This window comes from Triticum aestivum, chromosome 5D, assembly GCF_018294505.1.
Source record: "Triticum aestivum cultivar Chinese Spring chromosome 5D, IWGSC CS RefSeq v2.1, whole genome shotgun sequence".
Lineage (NCBI taxonomy): Eukaryota > Viridiplantae > Streptophyta > Magnoliopsida > Poales > Poaceae > Triticum > Triticum aestivum.
In genome coordinates, this window is record NC_057808.1 from 368042195 (window position 1) to 368063805 (window position 21611).

A 21611-nucleotide genomic window follows, 5' to 3' on the forward strand; every position below is an offset into this window, starting at 1 on the left:
GGTCCAATGAGTGTTGAGGCTCGCGGAGGATATCGTTATGTTCTCACTCTCACTGATGACTTAAGTAGATATGGGTATGTCTACCTAATGAAACACAAGTCTGAAACCTTTGAAAAGTTCAAGGAATTTCAGAGTGAGGTTGAGAATCAACGTGACAGGAAAATAAAGTTCTTACGATCAGATCGTGGTGGAGAATATTTAAGTCACGAATTTGGTACGCACTTAAGGAAATGTGGAATCGTTTCACAACTCACGCCGCCTGGAACACCTCAGCGAAATGGTGTGTCCGAACGTCGTAATCGCACTCTATTGGATATGGTGCGATCTATGATGTCTCTTACCGATCTACCGCTCTCATTTTGGGGCTATGCTTTAGAGACTGCCGCATTCACTTTAAATAGGGCTCCGTCGAAATCCGTTGAGACGACACCGTATGAATTATGGTTTGGGAAGAAACCTAAGCTGTCGTTTCTAAAAGTTTGGGGATGCGATGCTTATGTCAAGAAACTTCAACCTGAAAAGCTCGAACCCAAGTCGGAAAAATGCGTCTTCATAGGATACCCTAAGGAAACTATTGGGTATACCTTCTACCTCAGATCCGAAGGCAAGATCTTCGTTGCCAAGAACGGGTCCTTTCTGGAGAAAGAGTTTCTCTCGAAAGAATTAAGTGGGAGGAAAGTGGAACTTGATGAGGTGATAGTCACCCCTTCCGAACCGGAAAGTAGCGCAGCGCGGGAAGATGTTCCTGTGGTGCCTACACCGACTGGGGAGGAAGTTAATGATGATGATCATGAAGCTTCGGATCAAGTTACTGCTGAACTTCGTAGGTCCACAAGGACACGTTCCGCACCAGAGTGGTACGGCAACCCTGTCCTGGAAATCATGTTGTTAGACAACGGTGAACCTTCGAACTATGAAGAAGCGATGGCGGGCCCGGATTCCGACAAATGGCTAGAAGCCATGAAATCCGAGATAGGATCCATGTATGAAAACGAAGTATGGACTTTGACTGACTTGCCCGATGATCGGCGAGCCATAGAAAATAAATGGATCTTTAAGAAGAAGACAGACGCGGATGGTAATGTGACCATCTATAAGGCTCGACTTGTCGCTAAGGGTTATCGACAAGTTCAAGGGGTTGACTACGATGAGACTTTCTCACCCGTAGCGAAGCTGAAGTCCGTCCGAATCATGTTAGCAATTGCCGCATACTATGATTATAAGATATGGCAGATGGACGTCAAAACGGCATTCCTTAACGGCTTCTTAAGGAAGAATTGTATATGATGCAGCTGGAAGGTTTTGTCGATCCTAATAATGCTAACAAGGTATGCAAGCTCCAGCGCTCCATCTATGGGCTGGTGCAAGCATCTCGGAGTTGGAACATTCGCTTTGATGAGATGATCAAAGCGTTTGGGTTTACACAGACTTATGGAGAAGCCTGTGTTTACAAGAAAGTGAGTGGGAGCTCTGTAGCATTTCTCTTATTATATGTGGATGACATACTATTGATGGGAAATGATATAGAATTCTTGGAAAGTATAAAGGCCTATTTGAATAAGTGTTTTTCAATGAAGGACCTTGGAGAAGCTGCTTATATATTAGGCATCAAGATCTATAGAGATAGATCAAGACGCCTCATTGGTCTTTCACAGAGTACGTACCTTGACAAGATATTGAAGAAGTTCAATATGGATCAGTCCAAGAAGGGGTTCTTGCCTGTATTGCAAGGTGTGCAATTGAGCACGGCTCAATGCCCGACCACGGCAGAAGATAGAGAAAAGATGAGTGTCATCCCCTATGCCTCGGCCATAGGGTCTATTATGTATGCCATGCTGTGTACCAGACCTGATGTAAACCTTGCCGTAAGTTTGGTAGGAAGGTACCAAAGTAATCCCGGCATGGAACACTGGACAGCGGTCAAGAATATCCTGAAGTACCTGAAGAGGACTAAGGATATGTTTCTCGTTTATGGAGGTGACGAAGAGCTCGTCGTAAAGGGTTACGTCGACGCTAGCTTCGACACAGATCTGGATGACTCGAAGTCACAAACCGGATACGTGTATATTTTGAATGGAGGAGCAGTAAGCTGGTGCAGTTGCAAGCAAAGCGTCGTGGCGGGATCTACATGTGAAGCGGAATACATGGCAGCCTCAGAGGCAGCACAGGAAGCAGTCTGGATGAAGGAGTTCATTACCGACCTAGGGGTGATTCCCAATGCGTCGGGCCCGATGACTCTCTTCTGTGACAACACTGGAGCTATTGCCCTTGCCAAGGAGCCCAGGTTTCACAGGAAGACCAGGCATATCAAGCGTCGCTTCAACTCCATTCGTGAAAGTGTTCAAAATGGAGACATAGATATTTGTAAAGTACATACGGACCTGAATGTAGCAGATCCGTTGACTAAACCTCTCCCTAGAGCAAAACATGATCAACACCAGGACGCAATGGGTGTTCGATTCATCACAATGTAACTAGATTATTGACTCTAGTGCAAGTGGGAGACTGTTGGAAATATGCCCTAGAGGCAATAATAAATGGTTATTATTATATTTCTTTGTTCATGATAATTGTCTATTGTTCATGCTATAATTGTGTTATCCGGAAATCGTAATACATGTGTGAATACATAGACCACAACGTGTCCCTAGTAAGCCTCTAGTTGACTAGCTCGTTGATCAACAGATAGTCATGGTTTCCTGACTATGGACATTGGATGTCATTGATAACGGGATCACATCATTAGGAGAATGATGTGATGGACAAGACCCAATCCTAAGCATAGCTCAAAGATCGTGTAGTTCGTTTGCTAGAGCTTTTCCAATGTCAAGTATCTTCTCCTTAGACCATGAGATCGTGCAACTCCCGGATACCGTAGGAGTACTTTGGGTGTGCCAAACGTCACAACGTAACTGGGTGACTATAAAGGTACACTACGGGTATCTCCGAAAGTGTCTGTTGGGTTGGCACGGATCGAGACTGGGATTTGTCACTCCGTATGACGGAGAGGTATCTCTGGGCCCACTCGGTAATGCATCATCATAATGAGCTCAATGTGACTAAGGAGTTAGTCACGGGATCATGCATTGCGGTACGAGTAAAGAGACTTGCCGGTAACGAGATTGAACAAGGTATTGGGATACCGACGATCGAATCTCGGGCAAGTAACATACCGATTGACAAAGGGAATTGTATACGGGATTGATTGAATCCTCGACATCGTGGTTCATCCGATGAGATCATCGTGGAACATGTGGGAGCCAACATGGGTATCCAGATCCCGCTGTTGGTTATTGAACGGAGAGGCGTCTCGGTCATGTCTGCATGTCTCCCGAACCCGTAGGGTCTACACACTTAAGGTTCGGTGACGCTAGGGTTGTAGAGATATGAGTATGCGGAAACCCGAAAGTTGTTCGGAGTCCCGGATGAGATCCCGGACGTCACGAGGAGTTCCGGAATGGTCCGGAGGTGAAGAATTATATATAGGAAGTCCAGTTTCGGCCACCGGGAAAGTTTCGGGGGTTATCGGTATTGTACCGGGACCACCGGAAGGGTCCCGGGGGTCCACCGGGTGGGGCAACCTATCCCGGAGGGCCCCATGGGCTGAAGTGGGAAGGGAACCAGCCCTTAGTGGGCTGGGGCGCCCCCATGGGCCTCCCCCCTGCGCCTAGGGTTGGAAACCCTAGGGTGGGGGGCGCCCCACTTGGCTTGGGGGGGAAGCCACCCCCTTCCCCCTTGGCCGCCCCCCCCCCCATGTAGATGGGTTCCAGGGCCGGCGCCCCCCCCCCTCCAGGGGTCCTATATATAGTGGGGGGAGGAAGGGCAGCAACACAACAGCCTTTGGCGCCTCCCTCCTCCCCTGCAACACCTCTCCCTCTCGCAGAAGCTTGGCGAAGCCCTGCCGAGACCCCGATACTTCCACCACCACGCCGACGTGCTGCTGGATCTCCATCAACCTCTCCTTCCCCCTTGCTGGATCAAGAAGGAGGAGACGTCGCTGCTCCGTACGTGTGTTGAACGCGGAGGTGCCGTCCGTTCGGCACTCGGTCATCGGTGATTTGGATCACGGCGAGTACGACTCCATCAACCCCGTTCATTGGAACGCTTCCGCTCGCGATCTACAAGGGTATGTAGATGCACTCCTTTCCCCTCGTTGCTAGTATACTCCATAGATGGATCTTGGTGATGCGTAGGAAATTTTAAAATTCTGCTACGATCCCCAACATGAGCATCATGAAATTGGTGATGGAGGATGGTTGATGATGACGATGGCGACGAATCCCCTCTCCAGAGCCCCGAGCGGACTCCAGATCAGCCCTCCCGAAAGATTTTAGGGCTTGACGGCGGCTCCGTATCGTAAAACGCGATGAATCCTTCTCTCTGTTTTTTTCTCCCCGAAAGTGAATATATGGAGTTGGAGTTGAGGTCGGTGGAGCGTCAGGGGGCCCACGAGGTAGGGGGCGCGCCCTCCACCCTCATGGACAGGGTGTGGGCCCCCTGACGTGGATTTTTCTTCCGGTATTTTTCTTATTTTCCAAATAGATGTTCCATGGAGTTTCAGGCCATTCCGAGAACTTTTGTTTCTGCACATAAATAACACCATGGAAAGTCTGCTGAAAACAGCGTCAGTCCGGGTTAGTTCCATTCAAATCATGCAAGTTAGAGTCCAAAACAAGGGCAAAAGTGTTTGGAAAAGTAGATACAACGGAGACGTATCAAGGGCGCGCACCGAGGAGCAAGGGCCCGATTGCACTTTCAAGAAAACAGTCAGGGACCCGATTGCTTTTTAAAAAAAATTATAAGGACCCGATTGCTTTATATAAAAAACTTACAGAAATACTGTCATGTGGGCCCTACATGTAAGGTAACAGTCAAACAAATGGTTCTCTTACGTGCGGGTCCCAACTGTCATAACCGCGATCAATTTGAAAGCACTCTGTGATTAGGGTTTTTTGAAACAGCCAACCCCTCACTTTGTAGTTATCAGCAAAAAATAAAAAACCGGTGGTTTTTTAGAACCCTAACCTGTAAAGTAGTAGTTTTATGCTATTTACTCACAACTAAGCTGCTTGATCCTATGAAAGTCTCAACCACAGAGAAGTACTGTGACGCCCCCGATTTGACCGTACACTAATCATGCACGCAAATGTGTACGACCAAGATCAGGGACTCACGGGAAGATATCACAACACAACTCTAAAACATAAATAAGTCATACAAGCATCATAATACAAGCCAGGGGCCTCGAGGGCTCGAATACAAGTGCTCGATCACAGACGAGTCAGCGGAAGCAACAAAATCTGAGTACAGACATAAGTTAAACAAGTTTGCCTTAAGAAGGCTAGCACAAACTGGGATACAGATCGAACGAGGCGCAGGCCTCCTGCCTGGGATCCTCCTAACTACTCCTGATCGTCGTCAGCGGGCTGCACGTAGTAGTAGGCACCTCTAGTGTCGTAGGTGTCTTCGTCGACGGTGGCGTCTGGCTCCTGGACTCCAACATCTGGTTGCGGCAACCAGATAGAAAGGAAAAGGGGGAAAAGAGGGAGAGAAGCAACCGTGAGTACTCATCCAAAGTACTCGCAAGCAAGGAGCTAGACTACATATGCATGGGTATATGTGTAAAGGGGCATATCAGTGGACTGAACTGCAGAATGCCAGAATAAAAGGGGGATAGCTAGTCCTGTCGAAGACTACGCTTCTGGACATCTCCATCTGGCAGCATGTAGAAGAGAGTAGATTGAAGTCCTCCAAGTAGCATCGCATAGCATAATCCTACCCGGCGATCCCCTCCTCGTCGCCCTGTTAGAGAGCGATCACCGGGTTGTATCTGGCACTTGGAAGGGTGTATTTTATTCAGTATCCAGTTCTAGTTGTCATAAGGTCAAGGTACAACTCCGGGTCGTCCTTTTACCGAGGGACACGGCTATTCGAATAGATAAACTTCCCTGCAGGGGTGCACCACATAACCCAACACGCTTGATCCCATTTGGCCAGACTCACTTTCCTGGGTCATGCCCGGCCTCGTAAGATCAACGCGTCGCAGCCCCACCTAAGCACAACAGAGAGGTCAGCACGCCGGTCTAACCCTATGCGCGCAGGGGTCTGGGCCCATCGCCCTATGCACACCTGCACGTTGCGTACGCGGCCGGAAGCAGACCTAGCCTAGTGGCGTTCCAGTCCAATCCGGCGCGCGCCACTCAGTCGCTGACGTCACGAAGGCTTCGGCTGATACCACGACGCCGGGATACCCATAACTACTCCCGCGTAGATGGTTAGTGCGTATAGACCAAATGGCCAGACTCAGATCAAATACCAAGATCTCGTTAAGCGTGTTAAGTATCCGCGAACGCCGAACAGGGCCAGGCCCACCTCTCACCTAGGCGGTCTCAACCTGCCCTGTCGCTCCGCCACAAAGATCCACTTGCGGGTACTCCTACGAGCCGACCCGACTTTAGTCATCACATGTGTCATGTATGCAGTATATAAGTATATACCCGTGATCATGGCCCAGGTGATCACGGCCCGATAGTATAGCACAGCAGACGGACAAGAATGTAGGGCCACTGATGGGAATCTAGCATCCTATACTAAGCATGTAGGATTGCAGGTAAAGGTATCAACAGTAGTAGCAAGGATAGGCTATGCATCAGGATAGGATATCGAAAAGCAGTAACATGCTACTCTACTCTAATGCAAGTAGTATAGAGAAGAATAGGCGATATCTGGTGATCAAGGGGGGGGGCTTGCCTTGTTGCTCTGGCAAGTAGGAGGGGTCGTCAACTCCGTAGTCGAACTGGGCAGCAGCAGTGTCGATCTCGTAGTCTACCGGAGGGAAGAGGGGGGAAGAAACAGTAAATACAATGCAAACATAAGCATGACGATGCGTGACATGACAATGAACAGTGCGAGGTGTGTCCTAACGCGACAGTAGGTGGTACCGGCGAAGGGGGGGAACATCCGGGAAAGTATTCCCGATGTTTCGCGTTTTCGGACAGACGGACCGGAGGGGGAAAGTTGCTAGATCGACAGGTTAGGGAGGTGTGGTGGACGAACGGACTGCGTATTCGGATTCGTCTCGTCGTTCTGAGCAACTTTCATGTAGAAAACATTTTCATCCGAGTTACGGTTTAAAAGATATGAATTTTCGAAGATTATTTGAATTCTGGAATTATTTGAATTTAGCAAAAATGATTTATGACGTCAGCATGAGGTAATGCTAACGTCAGCAGGTCAACAGGTCAGCTGACCAGTCAAACCAGACAGGTGGGTCCTACCTGTCATAGACAGTGGACTAATCAGAAGATTAAATAAACTAAAATTAGATTAATTAACTACTGGACCCCACTTGTCAGTGCCTAATTAGATTAATTAATTAGTTTTATTTATAAAAACATTTTTTTGTTAATTATGCAGCGGGGCCCGCATGTCAGTGGCTGGGCCTGCCCAGTCAGCAGTTGACTGGGTCAACCCAGTCAACTGGGACCAAGGGCCCACACGTCAGCCTCACAGGGGAGGCCACTGGCCGGAGACGCGCCGGAGTTGACTCCGATGAGCCAAACGCGGCGGCGCGGCTCGGGAGGGGCGCGGGTTTCGCGCACAGGGGGTCTGCGGGGTTGTGGCTGGGCGCGTTCGACGCGGCTCGGCGTCGCGCGTCCAACGGTGGTGGCCGGAGTGGCTGGAACGGACGGGGGCGAGCGCTTCGAGCTCGCCGGCGGCGAGGTGCTTCGGGCGAGCAACGGGAACGGTGGTACGGCGCGAGATCGGGCAATCCAGAGAGCGGGGCGAGGCCTACGTGCACGCGCGAGCAAGATGGGCGCTAGCTCAGGACCAAAAGGTCGCCGGAACGACGCCGGCGACGTGCTAGGCGGCGGAGGGTGCGGCCTAACGCGGCGCGGTGGCTACGGCAAGCTAGCTAGCTAATGGAGAGGGGGAGGAGGTAGAGGAGCTCACCGCGCGGCACACGGAGGCCGGTGAGAGGCTTAGTAGCAGCAGCAGTCGCCGGAGTCAAAGAAGACGGCGGCGACCCGAGGAAGAAGGCGACGGCGTTGGGGGTGATGTAGGGGGGTCCCGGCTCGAGCAGGTGGTCGGGGAGGACGGGCTCGACGCGGCGGAGCTCGTGGACACGTCGGGGAGGGGAACGGGGCTCGGTGGCCGCGTGAACGACGGAGAACGGCGGCGACCGCGTCGGGCGTGGGGAAAGGAGGGAGCGGCGTGGATCTGGGGGGGGGAAGGGAGAGGCGCAGAGGCCGAGAGGTGAGCGGGGGGCGAGTGGGAGAGGGGCCCGAGGGGGCGGGGCGCTGGCGGCCTTATCCTTCCCCGTCGCCGGCGAGGGGGTGCGGCGGGGACCTGCCTCTGTTCCGACCCCGGTCGGGGGAACAGGGAAGGGGAGGGCGAGTGGGGAGGTGGGCTAGGCCGTCTGGGCCTGGGGGCGGCCCAGTTGGGCCAGTGGTCCAATGGGGGGGGCTTCTCCTTCTCCTTTTTTTTGTTCTGTTTTCTTTTGTATTTTCTTTTTATTTATTTATTTTCTTTTCTGTTTTATTTCATTCAAAAGTACTTAGGCATTTTATAAAAATGTGTTTTCTCCACAATAATTATCAGTGCAATATCTGGCATGGCCCGAACATTTTTGTTTAAATTTTTGAAAACTTTTATTTTCCACTTTAAATTTAATTGAAGTTTGAATTAGGAGTTCGAAAAAGAAATGTGATTCAAATGTGATCAAGCCCTGTTTAGCAACATGATTAGCTTAATCACAGAGAGTTACTGTAGCATGATTCTCGGGGTGTTACAAGTACCTTTGGTAATCCATAGCTGATCACAAGCACAGATGACCCCAGGTGAACAGTAAAAGGTGAAAAAACAAACATGTCTTGTGAAAATCTCGGCCGAGTGACACTTTTTTCCGTATCTCTAATCTCTACTCCTAATGGACGAGTTGGTGAATCGTCTCCACGGTTTATTTTCGCTGGGTTTTTTCGTCTCTCCTCCCACCACCCCCTCCCACCCTGGTCTGCGGTTTATTTTCACTAGTTTTTTTCGTCTCTCCTCCCACCACCCCCTCCCACCCTGGTCCATCGGTTTATTTTTCTCTCCACTCTTTATTACAACCAGAACTTTCCTAACGTATAACAAATCATGGATCTAACTTCCTTAAATTATGCAAATCAATCGATTCCTTTTATTGGTTCAATTTGTCTTAGGAAACAAATAACGGATTTTCAGAAAACAAATAATACATTTTAATCTAACTTCCTTAAATTATGCAAATCAATCGATTCCTTTTATTGGTTCAATTTGTCTTAGGAAACAAATAACAGATTTTCAGGAAACAAATAATACATTTTAATCTAACTTTCCTAACTTATCTAAATCAATCGATTTCTCTTATTAGTGAAATTTGTTTTAGGAAACAAATAACAGACACGTCACAACTTTCCTCCCAATAAATAGTTTCTTAACATTTGCAAACTTTCCTAATCAGACACGTCACAAACGGGCAGGTACTGATATCACGTTACCAAACAATAAAACCCCATTTGCATAGAAATCAGTTCAAAAATCCTAACTTTCCTAAATTTTTACCTTTCCTTGATAACAACCAATATTTCCTATGTTTTCCACCTATTGAAGGAAATCACCCCTCCATCGATATTAGCATTTTTTTGAACTGAGATCTCCGGGTTATGATTTTTTTTTGCGATTCTTTCCAATTGTGACCTCTTCTTCCACTCCGGCTCCTTCTCGCATAAACACCTCCACCACAGCCAGGTGACACCGTCCCAAACCTCCTGCCTCTCCACACCTTCTCCGCCACCTCCTTCTCGTACTCCATTAACAATCCCTCCGCCACATTTGTCCACGGCGGTGTCGAGGGCATGGCGCAGCAGCGTACCAGCGGTAGAGCAGCGCATAGCAGCAGGAAGCAACACGCAGCAGGCGAGGCGAGCGGCCGACGGTGGAGGGCAGAGATGCGGCCGGCGTGGCTGAGGGGGCGGCCGGCAGAAGATGGCCACGACTGGAGGCGGCGCGAGGCAGGGGCGCGACAGCGGGGCGAGCGAAGGGATAGGCGGCAGCAGACGGTGTGAGCACAGCCAGCGAGAGTGTGGCGCGCGGCCAGGGTGTGTGTCGCGCGGGGCACAGTGGTGCGGTGGCTGCGGCGAGCGCGACGGCAGCGGCGGGCGCGACCGACGCGGTGTAGCACGGGCGTGGGCATGGAGAGGGAGTGGCCCCGCGGGCGCGGAAGAAGAGCGGCAGGCTCGGGCATGGGCGTGCATAGGAGCGGGCATGTGCCACGGGGTCAATCCGAGGAGCTCGGTGGCTACCCCTGCAATGGCCATGGCGGACGGCGGTTCTTGGCCACGGTGAAATACCTAACGAGAGCAAACGAGAGGGGAAACAGGGGAAAGGCAAGAGGAGATCATGGCGGTGTCAATGACGCCCTAGGGGAAGACATGGGAGCTCGGGGCAGCGCGGATCGAACGGCAATGTCGCGGTGGCCCAAGGTTGAGGAAGACGGCAGCGATGTCGATGCGGGGGTGCTGGACTTGATCTCGTTGGCGCAGACGAAGTAGCGAAGGGGTTCGGAGCTCCTCGACAAGCTCTTAGCCCGCAGGGAGGGCAGTGGCTATGTGGACGGGGTCGGTCATGGTGGCCGTGGCGTCTGACTTCGTCCAGATCGACGGGATCGAGCGAGCGAGGAGAAGTGGATTTGGGAGGGGGCGTCGAGGAGGAGTGAGGCCATGGGGGCAGGGAAGGAAGGGCGTCACCCTTACCATTCCCCTTCGATGCCAGCGAGGTGGTCGGGCGGGAGCCCGGCTCTGTAGCGACGCGGCTCGGGGAACAGGAGAAGACGACCGCGCGAGGACTGGACCGCTGAGCCGGTTCGGTGGCAAGGCCCGGGGGCAGGGCGAATCCTCTTTTACATCGTCCTTTTGGTTTTTCAATGTATTCTAATATGTTTCTTCTTTTTAACACCGTTTTCTATTTATTCTTATCAACTAAATGATCTCTACTTCTAATGTCTCAGTTGGTAGTCTCCGTTCCGGGTTTATTTTCGTCCCACCTCCCGAGTGAGGGAGAGGGGGAGAGAGAGTGAGGAAGAGGGAGGGAGAGGGTGTGTGTGTGAGAATTTGATGGTAAAAAAGTCGTCAATGTCACTTAATATGTATGAGAATATTAAATGTAATATTAACATAATTGATACTGAACTTTTAAACTTAAATGTGGCCCCGTTGCAACGCACGGGCGTTCTTCTAGTAGCATGTAAATATGCAGTTCTAAGTTGAAACAAAAAAGTCTAGAATCAGTTAGCGCTCGCATGACAGGAACTGCAAGGCTCAACAACAATCAAGTTGACATTACAGGGTACTTCGGGCTTGATGTATCTTCTTATAGCCACGAGCGATTTCTGGGCCTGTAGGACATCACGCGCGTCCATGGGGAAGCACCTGCCGCTTCTGCATGAGGAACACCTAGAGTAACCATGGGTGGTGTCCAACGTCAGGCACTCAAGCGAAGCCGTGTGCTTCAGCATACGACAGGTTAGCTCAATCATGCTCTCAGCCGAGTAAAAACTATATATCGTCACGTTCTTGAGGCTGCCATGGCGAAACTCTTGCGCCCGCGCCAAATGTGAAACATCGCGATGAATCCGACCGTAGCCTCTGTTAACACAGTTCATAATGCTCGCTGACTGCAAGGGCACAATATGTTGATGTCAACTACTTCTCACAAAAATGACAATAGTTCTAGATGAACCAGCTGAAAAATAAAAATGGGCTCAAAGACAAGATTAGCATGAGATGCGCCTTATCTATGTATGTTACTAAATACTCCACTTGTTCATAAATAAATGATGTTTCGAGCATTGTTACAATCTCAAATATGCATGTTTGGCCGTTGCTTTTCATATAACTATTTTAATGAAAAAATATGATATTGTGTGATCCCTGACAAATCTAACGGAACAACTGTAACCTGACCAGTCAAAATGGTTTACTATATCGAAGAGAGTTGACAAAGTTTGATTGCAAGCTTTTTACGGTGTCGTGTATTTATGAAAAGAGATTATTTTATTTTCTAAATTACTTAGCTTTGAAGTAAAAATAGAAATCTATGATCAGCTAAAGACAATAGGCATGATAATCTGAGTTAATTAATAAGCAGACTTTGTAAAGAAACGGTAATAATACTCAATTGTTGAATCAATGGCTATATAACAGGACTTACGCTCAAGACGAGAGTCTCCAAGGCAGGAGAAGCATCAAGAAAAGCTAACAGAGACAAATAATCATATTCATCTGCTGCCGAGACAGCAGGGAGAGAAATATTCAAGTACTTGAGGTGTTGGAATTTGCCGGGCACCATTGGTGTGCTCACCTGCTGAAGAAAGAGATTCCTCAGATTAGTATGTCCCCTGATATAACAACTACTCCTTAGAGCAATAGCTGATCGCAGAACCAAGTAATTTAAGTTTAGAGGATCTGATGGAGATGCTCTTATTATGGAAGGCAAAACCAAGGAATTGCCGGTCTAAAGTCTCAGATTGCATACCTCGTGTGGCAACAACAATATGTCAAGGACTTCAACACCGGGTGTGATTGATGGAAGCTTGCCGAGAGCGTAACTTGGGGATGCAGGTGTTATTCGGAGCTGCTTCACTTGAGATGAACCATCTCCCAGTGAGAGTGAGAAATCCACTTGGTCGCCAAGTTCAAGGTCGACAGTAGAGATATCTGGGGCATTGCTCTCAATTGCATGTAGCATCTCACACTCAAAACACCTCCACGGACCTGAGGTGCCGCAGCAGGCAAGGTATCTTCAAGCAGATGATCTCACCACAATCAGAGAGTCGCAGATGCCTCAAAGCCAAAGACTCATAAAGGAAGCACCCCAACTCGTCGTCGCCGATACGCACGGACTGCAGGTGCAATCTTGTCAGGCAACCAAGTCCGGCGGTGGGATGGAAACTAGAATTGGTGAGTTAAGATACCGAATCGACCGCCCGCTCTCGCCTGATAAAAGCGAGCACGGGAAGTTGTAACGCTGTAATAAGGGCGGCATCACAGTGAGTTCTTGGATACCGGGCGCAATGGCAGCCTTGAGGAACCTGTCGACGTAAGAGGTGTCGAGTCTGTTCCAGTTCCAGGGGAGTTGGAGCTCAAGCGTTTTCACTCCGGTGCCTGAATGATTTCCAACGATATGGTCAATTCTGCTTACAAGATCCATTGCTACTTCGTCCACTGTTCCTGCTTTTCTAATCAAGCCCAGTTGTTGCATACCGAAGGTGAGATTAGGATAGTGTCTCCAGGAACGTCGAAATGACCGAGACACGCACGCAGCACGTGCGGCGTCTCGCAGCGGCATTAGGGCATGTATATGATGCACGACATCCTGCAGGCAGAAGCAAGGGAGGAGAAATCAGCATTGGCATTGTAAAATCAGAATGATGGCGTCAATAACCAGTAGTGGGGCAAAAATAAAAACGAACCATATGTATGATCTTGTGATAAGAAAGTGGACTAGAACATGACTCTGGTCAGTAGCTGCTTTACATATGGCATTGTCGTCATTATTAACCGGGATGCATGAGAGATTGTGCGTGTTTACTTCTACAGTAGGACGATGGCATCACTGGGCTAATAGTGCAACATTCTTTTCTGGAACAAACTTGGCGCGGTTAACCAACTGAAATAAACATGTACTATGTACTAGCAAGCTTGACACCCGTCTGAATATTTGGCACCCCACTGACTAGGTCTAATTCAGAAGAGAAACGATGTTGCAATTCCTTTGACCGAACAGAACTGGAATAGTCTGGGAGCATAATGTACAGTCAAAGCAAACTATTACTCCATCCGTCCCAAATGATAAGACGTTCTAACTTTTCTCTGAATCAAATATTTAGTCTATTTTGAAATATCCAAAACATCAAACCGAGGTAGTACGTACCTCGGAAAGGCTGTTCCATGATGAGTTGATTCCATTGTGAGCGTTTGAACCGGTGCCGTCGCCGTCGTCTTGTTGGCAGGGTGGGCACTTCCGTTTAACTGCCGAAGAACCCGAGTCGCCTGAAATAGAGTGAGGGGTTATGATTGGGAACAGACAATTGGTCCCTTGAGAATAATGACATCGAGATTACGGCACCCTGCCTGCCGCGACATCACCGAGATCCAGAAGTTCCAGCTCTCCGGCAAGGGCATCAACAGTTTTTAGAATCACTAGGTCGCAAGGTCAAATCCACACCCACGTTTGTAGGAGGAAACCCTCCAAATTCGACAATGTACATGACTCGAGGATCAACGGATAACAAATTAAGAGGCCGGGGCAAGGAGGAGCTAGCTAGCTTACCGCGGGATTGGGTGGACTCCACCATGCCCGGCACGGTCAAGGGCGACCACCGGAGAGGAGGAGGGGAGGAGATCGCGGCGAGGAGCCGCACGCTTTGGCTGCCCGCGGTTCCCTCGTCAGAAGCAAACTGAAAGGCGCTCGTACCCTCCGTCGATGCGATCCCCTTGTGTACCTGGCGTCGTACTAGTACCGTACAGAGCTCGTGTTACATATGTAGCGTTGCCTGCTAGTATCTTCGAGTTTTTCTCGAACCAATCTCTGGTTATATGAACAATGGTATCCCCAGCCATTAGAGTTCAAATTCTGGTGCTCGCATTTATCCTGAATTTATTTCAGGATTTCCGACGATACGCGTTCAGTGGGAGGAGACGTTTCCATCGACTACGAGTTGCCTACGGTGACTTCGTAAAATTTCAAGATGATATGTTGGTTCAGTCTCTTGGAGGTGCTTATAGGAATAGGGTGCGTGTATGCGTTCATATGAATGAGTGTATGCGCGTATATATGAGCGCTTGTGTCTGTAATGATGTTCAAGAAAAATAATAGTATCTTGGATTTTTCTAATCAACGAAGGAAGATTTTTATTTCATCCGTGTGTTTCAGCGGTATACATCTACTACTACTCGGTCATTGGAACGGGGGCAAACAAATGACCGCGCGTTCATTATTTGTATAATTTTAATGAGATTGTGTACTCAATCGCGATGATTTACTTATCATTTTACTGTTATTGTGACAGCATAGTAAAAAAAGGATTTTATTGGTTTTAAAGAATAGGATTTTTATTGCTAAGCCAATAAGACGTGGGCTTACCGAGGCAGTTTTGAGATAGAAGAGATGGAGGAGAAGAAATCAAAACAATAAGATGTGTAATCCCCAATCCACCTTTCAATACCGGCGGATATCCTTGTGTCCACTGAGCAAAGTGCTTTTGTGCCCGAGCGCCTAATCACCTATAATATTTTGATTGTATGAGTGTTCAAATGAATTATCACATATGATGTATATAGACATATTTTAGAGTGTAGATTCATTTATTTTGCTTCTGGTTGAAATCTTTAAAGATAAATATTTAGAAACGGAGGGAGTATATGATAGAACCGGCTGTCCTACTCAGCTTTAGCATCATCTTTGTTCGTCTGTTATGAACTGTGTCACTTCTGTCATGTTTGTTGTCCGTATACATGAAGGGATTGCAAGTGATCAAAGTGAGTATTTCATGGCAATTGTTCAGAAAGTTTGTTAACAAAGACGAGCTCCATTCATCTTGGCCTCAACACAACTCGTTCAATCCACAGGAGTGCTAGTGCGCACGTACAACAAATATCCCTGGTGCTCCCGAGCTCCTCGGAGAAAAAGACGCCCAGCGCACTGGAGTTCACGAAGAACGAAGCCATGACAATTGACACAAGATAGAGAGCATGGCAACATGTTGTCTCAGTTTTTGTATACACTACGCATCATTGATATAAGTTTCCGGAAACAAAAAAGATTAGGCAGGTAAAATGCATGAAACATACGTATTTAGTAATAAAGATAAATTATTTCACGGCCGTCAAAAAAGTCACCTACAAAATTTAGCCTTTGGCGATAACAAACAAGATTTTGGAGCTCAGTGTTCTTACAAAGACAGTCCATCGCTCGATGTCATCATCACTCTGGCTCCAGTGATACTTCTATTTTTTGCTCATCCACCTCCAGGGTATTTAAAAAAAATGGATGCCTACAGAACTAACTAATCTCTCCATGGGTCATTCTCGTTCTCAGTCCTGACTTCGGATGGCTCAACGACCTCCGTTACAACACCTTCAGAAGAGTCGACGTCGGCATTGGTCTCAGCCTCCTCGGTGCCGGATCTACCCCATCTCCCGCCAAGGGCGATGGTCATCATCTCGTAGATCTTGCCCCCCAACTCCGCTGGACTCTCAGGCTAAACAAACCAAGCAACAATCATTAGGCCACGAGCGATATGTATCATCATTGACCATGAACGGGAGCATATAGGTATCTTGTAACTTACAGTGTATCCACTGGAGATCAGGGCAGTCTCGTACAGCAACTCAACTGCCCTCTTGGCTTCGGTGCTCTCAGGCTCGTTCTTGCAAGCAGCCTATTGTTATTCACGAAGTATACATTAGTGATTGAACAACAACAAATAGGTATGAATTGCAAAGATTGCAGGTATCTTACACTCAAGTCCTTGACAATAGGGTGGTCGGGGTTGATTTCAAAAATTCTTCTTCCTCTCATGAACTCCAAGCTTGATGTGTCACCAAGCGTTTGTGCTTTCATAAGCCTATCAAGTTGAACAAGTGTTAGGACAACAACTGCACGCTTATTTTGCCAAATTGGGTAGGTGAATGAACCATCAAGCTACCTTTCCATGTTAGCCGACCAACCAAACTTGCCAGATACAAGAACACATGGTGAAGAGCTGAGTCGCTTTGAAATTTGGACCTTGGCAACTTTGTCACCCAGCTGCTGCTTTATCCAGTCACAAAGAAGAGTGTATTCCTGCTTGGTTTCTTCCTTGTCCTCATCCTCATCGCCTGAAACAGCCAATATATGTTATTGCCATGCAGAAACTGCTAATCACATGACAATTCAAATTCACTTACCCAATTCTAGGTCTTCCTTGCTGATATCAACAAACTTTTTCTCTTTGTACGTCTGCAGATTCTGAATAGCTACCTCATCAATCGGTTCGATAAGGTATAGAACCTAAAAAAATGGAACAGTGTCAGCTTAAGCTAACTGTAGCACAACAGAAAAATCAATTCTGTGATCAACAACAAGATAAGCACATACTTCAATATCTTTCTGAAGCAGCTTTTCCAAGAATGGAGCGGTCTTTGCACTCTGAAGACTATCTGTGGCAATATAATAGATAGCCTTTTGGGTCTCGGGCATATTCTCCACATACTGATCGAGACTTATCAAATCCGTTTCATTTTTAGAGGAATAAAACCGCAGCAAAGGAGCAAGGCGCTTCTGATTTCCTGAGTCCTCAATGCAACCAAGTTTCATAAATTTGCCAAAGCTCTCCCAAAATTTCTTGTAGTCCTGCACGAAGCACGTCAAGCTTCAAGACAAGCCTAATGAAACAAAAGCTTGGGAACAAGAGGAAGTTAGACTCTTACCTCCTTGTTATCCTTGTCAGCAATATCCTGAATCATATCAAAAGTCTTCCTAACAAGTCTCTTGCGCATGATCCTGACCTGAAACATATGGATGGTGATAATTAGTTCCAAGAACCACACACTAAAGTAAACAACTGCAGGTTAAGTCACAAATGCTTTCCAGTAACTTACAATACGACTTTCTTGAAGAATCTCACGAGAAACATTCAGAGGGAGATCATTCGAGTCAACAACACCTTTGACAAAGCTCAAGTACCTGGGGAACTGCAGAGAGAACACTAAAGTTCAGCGGCCCATTACAACATTGTAAATATAGTAACCAAAGAAGTACAGTAGCTTCTAACTCTAATAACAGAATAAAAAAATTGTGGCAACATACCAGCTCGCCATCAAAGTCATCAGAAATGAAAACCCTCTTGACATACAACCTGATATTTTTGGTCTTAGGGTTCATTATCTCCTCATTGCTAAGTGGTGCCATTCCTGGGATGTAGAGAACACTTCTAAATTCCACCTCACCCTGTTTGCAACAAAAGTCTTGTCAGAATGTTTGGTGTGCATTAACATAACAGATGTTTAGTTTCGGAAGTGTTCGCACCTCTGTTGTAAAGTGTGCATGAGCTAGAGGATCCAAAAACTCATTGAATGCCTTCTTGTAAAATTCATTGTACTCGGTTTCCTCGACTTCCTTTGGATTTCTCATCTACATGACAAGAAAATTCATTTCAGCTTCTGTTTCTTCAATATATATCCAACAGAAAACCAAACTACTAAAGTAAAGACATGTTTCACATGACAGTTACACTGCAGGTACCAACGATAAGGATATGGAAACAAATAATTTGGGTGCCAACATACCCATATTGGCTTTGTTTCATTTGCCAATTCCCAATCCCAGTACTTCTCAGTGATAGTTTTCTTCTTCTTCTCCTTCTCACCCTACAAAAGAGGAGGGATTATTTTTATATACAATATGGATGAGTTTGATCACAGTGACAACCGAATGCACATAAAGCTAACCTCTGCTGTCTCTTCGGCTTCTTTTGACTCCTCTTCTTCAACCTATTTAGAGGATGTAACAAGTGCACAGAAGAGAAGAAATAAATATCAATTCCAACGAAACTTAGTATGACTGGAGGTTTAAACTTTAAAGCAGAGCATACTCAAAATCCTACCTCAACTGTTCTAGATTTCTCCTGCCATGTAAAAATGGGGAACGAAACAAACTGCGAGTAGTTCTTAACTAGACCTTGAATCCTCGTAGGGTCAGCAAATTCATACTTATCATCCTCCTAAAGGAACAAAAGTATAGTTAAGAGTCATGTTAGGACTTAGGTGATAAAGGTTGTACAGAATATCAGTATAAGCTTCTTATCTTACTCTTAAAAAGAGAGTAATCTGTGTTCCACGTGTCAGCATTTTCTCAGGATCAGTCTCTTCCCTGATAACGTATGAGCTACTGTTAGCCTCAGCTTCCCATATATACTGCTTATCTGTCTTGGGACTCTTAGTGGACACCACAACCTGCAAGGCAACAAGTATCCACAAGTTTGAAAACTACTTTTGGCTTGCAAAACAGATGTACAAATAATTTGAAATTGTTCCTCAAAACATGCAGCAACAACCACCATACAGAATTTCATGTATAATGGTCCACCATCCAATAGATATTCTGTACCTTCTCTGCAACAAGAAAAGCCGAATAAAATCCAACACCAAATTGACCAATAAGTCCATTATCTGCACCAAGCTCCTTGTTCTCCTGAAAAAAAGAGAAAGCAAATTGACATCAACATCAACAATGAAGAAAAAGGTCATCATAGAACACAAACTGATGAAGCTAGATGGGGAAGGAGGTGCACCTTCAGAGCCTTCAAAAATTTGGAGGTACCACTTTGTGCGATAGTTCCAAGGCAGTCCTTGAGCTCATCCTTTGTCATCCCAATGCCACTATCACTGTAAAATCCAAAACAATGGGTCTGAGACTGAATTGTGACTTCTGTAAGAATTGATGACTGAACTGCCAATCTGATAGAGAAGAACATACGTGATAGTTATTGTGCCAGCATCAGGGTCAGGTTTAATCCTTATTTCCATGTCACCACCATCAGCCAGCACGGACGGGTCAGTTACACTGAGAAATCTCAGCTTATCCAAGGCATCACTCGCATTACTGGGTGAAAACATAAATTTATCCAGGTCAGATAGTCAGCAATGATTTTCTATCTAATAGTAGTTTAATTATCATACATCTTGATGAGCAGAAGACTGACCTTACAAGCTCCCGAAGGAACACTTCCTTATGGCTGTAGAGGCTGTGAACAATCAAATCCATCAAGCGGCTAACCTGGAGGACAGAAAGAGAAACTGCATAAACATCCAATCCTGGAACTGCTAAAAACTACTCACAAACGAATTGGCAACAGACTCTCAATTTCATTATATCCTGTAAATAAATGAACCACGAATCCTGCCACCAGAGAGCGCAGCAACCAGAACCGACTGGTCGTTACGCCTCCCAGATTAAGGGGATCCAAAATCCAACCGGAAAGGTACACAAGGATTGGAGCCCCTGCACCCACCTCGGCCTGGTACTCGAACTTCTCGCCGGCGGCCTCCTCCTCCTCCCCGGCGGTCTTCTCGGCAACGGCGGAGGCGCACCTGGCCCCGACCAGCCGGCCCCTCCCGGCCTCCCACCTGACTCCTCTGGCGCCGGCGGGCCTCCTCCCCTGCGGCGCGAGCGCGGCCCGCAGCAGCCCCCGCGACGGGCTCGGCCGCAGCGCCGCCACCGAGGACGGGCCCAGGGTCCTGCTCAGCGCGGGCGCCATGGGAGAGGCAGACGTCGCGGCGCTCGCTGGTGGTTGGTCGTTCGGATGGTTTGGGTTCCGGCGCGGTGTCTGGGAGGGGGAGACGAAAGGATAAGGGGCTGGGCTAGGGTTTATACTTGGGATAGAATGGTGGAGGGTGGGTTTAGGGGCGAGGGGGGAGACGACGACGAGAGGGAGGAGTCTAGAAGGCTGTAGGGCGCACGGGGGTGGCGTGTGGCGGCGTGCGCGGCGCCGTCGGATGGGGTGGAGCCGACGGTGGATGGGGGGATGGCGTGGGATGTGTGGGAGGCTGTTTGTCCGACGTGCGGAGCGGCTCCGCGAGTGGCGACCATTCGTTCGTTTGGGGCTCCGCGAGACTGCTGCCAGCTTCTCCGTCTCTCTCGGTTGCTCCGCCCCCGCCGTCCCGTCACCGTACGACGCGGTCTCGTCGCATTTGAAGTAAAAATGCACACAACCGTCGCATTCATGTCACGATTAGCATAATTTTATATTCATGGCATTTTGCACCGAATCGAATTTCTGGCAACAATAAAAAATGCTGAGCTATTTTCTGAGCACGTTTTGACATGACTACTCCCTCACGTGCCGACAACGGTGACGACACGGCGTTAACGGCCTCTGTCCGAAGCGACTGGGTCGAACCCGAGCGCTCCCTCGGTCACTCCCCTCCCTCACTCTCCCTCTCCTCTCTCGCGGGGCATGACGGTGGCGAGGTTCTGTTCATCCAGCGCCAGCCGACTGTGGTGGGATGCAATGGCGGAGCTGGGGGTATTCCTGGGTATTCCCTGGAATACCAAAGAATTTTGTGCAAAAAATTTTTTACTACATATATCAATATACGGTGTGGAGTGACTTGGCCCAACCCAAACACAGCGACGCAGCGATGCGGGGAGCCAGACAGGAGCGACCGGGTGTCTGGTCTCGTGCGCGAGTAGCAGACCGAATCCCCTTTCCCCTTTCCCTAACCTAGCGCTAGTTGAGGCTCCGGCGGCGGTGGCGAGCGATTCTGGTCCGACAGCCGGCCTTCTCCTCTCGCCTCTCCCTCAGTTCCTCCCCTCCACTCCGGCCATCTCCCTCCCCAGCTCCCCTCCCCTCCGTCCGTCCCTCTCCTCCAATCCTCCGCGGCTCCGCCAGGCCGCCAGTCCGCCTCCGGCTTCCCCAGCACGGCGACTGCCGGCAGCGCCCTCCGTCGATAGTACGACCTCGGTTCAGCGCCGTCCCGCAGCAGCAGGCAGCAGGTCCGGCGACAGCGCCGTCCAGCAGCAGCAGGCAGCAGGTCTGACCTCGGTTC

General features: G+C 48.3%; 2 protein-coding genes across 3 annotated transcripts; both read right to left on the minus strand.

The window, feature by feature from the left end:
* Positions 1–11250: 11250 nt before the first annotated feature.
* LOC123121812 (uncharacterized) lies at positions 11251–14480 on the minus strand. 2 transcript variants are annotated; one of them, XM_044541875.1, is made up of 5 exons: positions 14353–14480; positions 13954–14072; positions 12556–13395; positions 12232–12384; positions 11251–11695 (listed from the first exon to the last, which is right to left on the minus strand). In XM_044541875.1, the coding sequence occupies exons 3-5, from the start codon at positions 12766–12768 to the stop codon at positions 11306–11308; spliced, it is 756 nt and encodes a 251-aa protein (XP_044397810.1). In that variant the 5' UTR covers positions 12769–13395; positions 13954–14072; positions 14353–14480; the 3' UTR covers positions 11251–11305. The 2 variants fall into 2 exon arrangements, with proteins under 2 accessions (XP_044397810.1, XP_044397811.1); XM_044541876.1 differs by lacking the exon at positions 11251–11695 and having other exon boundaries at positions 11708–12384; positions 14353–14474.
* Positions 14481–15875: 1395 nt separating this feature from the next.
* LOC123121811 (heat shock protein 90-5, chloroplastic) lies at positions 15876–20476 on the minus strand. Its single transcript, XM_044541873.1, has 19 exons — positions 20075–20476; positions 19766–19839; positions 19540–19665; positions 19355–19448; positions 19171–19254; positions 18873–19016; positions 18668–18784; positions 18513–18554; positions 18351–18431; positions 18091–18195; positions 17872–18012; positions 17664–17756; positions 17493–17570; positions 17161–17415; positions 16971–17073; positions 16730–16901; positions 16543–16648; positions 16373–16462; positions 15876–16282 (listed from the first exon to the last, which is right to left on the minus strand). Exons 1-19 carry the CDS (start codon positions 20318–20320, stop codon positions 16088–16090), a joined length of 2346 nt encoding a protein of 781 aa, XP_044397808.1. The 5' UTR covers positions 20321–20476; the 3' UTR covers positions 15876–16087.
* Positions 20477–21611: the final 1135 nt, after the last annotated feature.